We start from the raw sequence: 1,947 nt of genomic DNA, 5'->3' as shown, positions 1-1,947 counted from the left end.
ACTTGCAGCCTGGCTCCCACAGCCTGGCCCTGGGGTCCACCGGCTTCCGGCCCGGCAGCTGCTGCTGTTGGTGCCCGTGGCTCCACTCCCTCACCCCCCTGTTCCCTCGCTGGCCTGGAGGACCTCCAGGGCGTGGCCTGCCAGCTCTGCCCACCACCCCTGCTGGGAACCGCGGGCAGGTGGGCGGCAGCTGCTGCCTGGTGACCTAACTGCCCCTCAGGTGGCGACCTGCAGAGCTCGCACTGCACCTTGGGCGAGGCCTTCGAGGACCTGGACTGGGAGGCTGAGAAGGGCCTGGAGGCCGTGGCCTGCGATGCAGAGGGCTTCCTGCCGCCCAAGGTCATGGTGAGGACCAATCCCCGCGCCCTCAGCCAGTCTGGGGATCCTTTTCCTCAGGAGCTTGCTGTCTGCCTGGGAGGGAGGCAGCCACTGCTGCTGCCCGCGGGGTGAGGGGGTGTCTCATGGGGCTCCCCTGGGGGGTCTCATCGTAGCTGCTGCTGCGGGTGGGCTGACCACGGGGGCTCCTGCTGCCCCTGGGCTCCCAGGCGGCCGAGCCTCCCCTGAGCCGCTCCCTGTGTCCCCAGCTCATCTCCTCCAAGGTGCCCAGAGCAGAGTACATCCCCACCATCATCCGCAGGGACGACCCTTCCATCATCCCCATCCTCTATGTGAGTGCCCACCCAGCCCCCAGCCCCCAGCGCCGGGCGGGGGTGGTGCTGCCCGAGAGGGACTGATTCGGGGTGGCCTGTGTCTGTCCCAGGACCACGAGCACGCGACCTTCGAGGACATCCTGGGTATGTGCCCTCCATTCCCACCGTCTTCCGGGGCGGGGGCAGGGGCAGGGTGCGCAGGCTGTAGGGGAGCACTGGGGGCAGCGCTCACACCCCTCCCTCCCCAGAGGAGATCGAGAAGAAGCTGAACATCTACCACAAGGGTGCCAAGATCTGGAAGATGCTCATCTTCTGCCAGGTGGGGCCTGCACCCCGTGTGTGTGGACTGGGGGAGCAGTGGGTGGACACCCTCCAGGCTGACCACCGCTCTCACAGGGCGGCCCGGGACACCTGTACCTGCTCAAGAACAAGGTGGCCACCTTCGCCAAAGTGGAGAAGGAGGAAGACATGATCCAGTGAGCGGGCGGGCGGGGGCTGGGGAGGGCTGGGCCCTGCGCCCCCTGCACCCCGGGGCCTGGGTTGGAGATCGCCTGTGACGCGCCCTTCCCCCACCAGCTTCTGGAAGCGCTTGAGCCGCTTGATGAGCAAAGTGAACCCAGAGCCAAACATCATCCACATCATGGGCTGCTACATTCTGGGGAACCCCAACGGGGAGAAGGTACAGGGACCCTAGGCCCCACCAGGCTTCTGGGGATCCGGGCCCATGAACAGAGGTGACAGAATGCCCCTCCCCACCTGTGTCTGCTCAGACTCCCTCTCCTCTTTCCTTAAACTCTCCAGAGAGCCTGGCTGGTTTGACTCAGTTGGTAGAGCGTTGGCCTGGAGACTGAAGGGTCCCGGGTTCGATTCCGGTCAAGGGCACATGCCTGGGTTGTGGGCTTGATCCCCAGTAGGGGGCATTCAGGAGGCAGCCAATCAATGATTCTCATCATTGATGTTTCTATCTCTCTCTCCCTCTCCCTTCCTCTCTGAAACCAATACAAATATATATTTTTAAAAACCCTCGGAGGACCCCCTTGTGCCTCAGCCCAGCGGGTTGTGAGGGGTCCTGCCTCCCCATCTTGCCCTTAAGCTCCCTCCCTTCCTCCCCGCCCTGGACTCATGGCCCCGCCCCTCCTTCCAGCTGTTCCAGAATCTCAGGACCCTCATGACCCCTTACAGGGTCATCTTTGAGTCCCCCCTGGAGCTGTCGGCCCAAGGTGAGTTGGTCAGGCTGCTCCCCCGCACTGGGATGGGGTCCCGAGGCAGCGCCCCCTTCCCCGAGGCCGGCCCCAGC

General features: G+C 64.9%; 1 protein-coding gene across 1 annotated transcript in view; it reads left to right on the top strand.

Annotated features, from left to right (window-relative positions):
- The window catches only part of NSMF (NMDA receptor synaptonuclear signaling and neuronal migration factor), an 8,407-nt gene that overhangs the window by 4,901 nt on the left and 1,559 nt on the right, over window positions 1-1,947 (top strand). Inside the window, exons 6-12 of the mRNA XM_015572351.1 lie at window positions 221-345; window positions 585-668; window positions 761-794; window positions 899-969; window positions 1,047-1,126; window positions 1,227-1,329; window positions 1,795-1,945. Of these exons, the coding sequence (XP_015427837.1) occupies window positions 221-345; window positions 585-668; window positions 761-794; window positions 899-969; window positions 1,047-1,126; window positions 1,227-1,329; window positions 1,795-1,945 (648 nt within the window). The remainder of the gene's footprint in view (window positions 1-220; window positions 346-584; window positions 669-760; window positions 795-898; window positions 970-1,046; window positions 1,127-1,226; window positions 1,330-1,794; window positions 1,946-1,947) is intronic.

Source organism: Myotis davidii, unplaced genomic scaffold (assembly GCF_000327345.1).
Source record: "Myotis davidii unplaced genomic scaffold, ASM32734v1 scaffold609, whole genome shotgun sequence".
Lineage (NCBI taxonomy): Eukaryota > Metazoa > Chordata > Mammalia > Chiroptera > Vespertilionidae > Myotis > Myotis davidii.
This window is presented reverse-complemented; position numbering and strand designations above follow the sequence as displayed.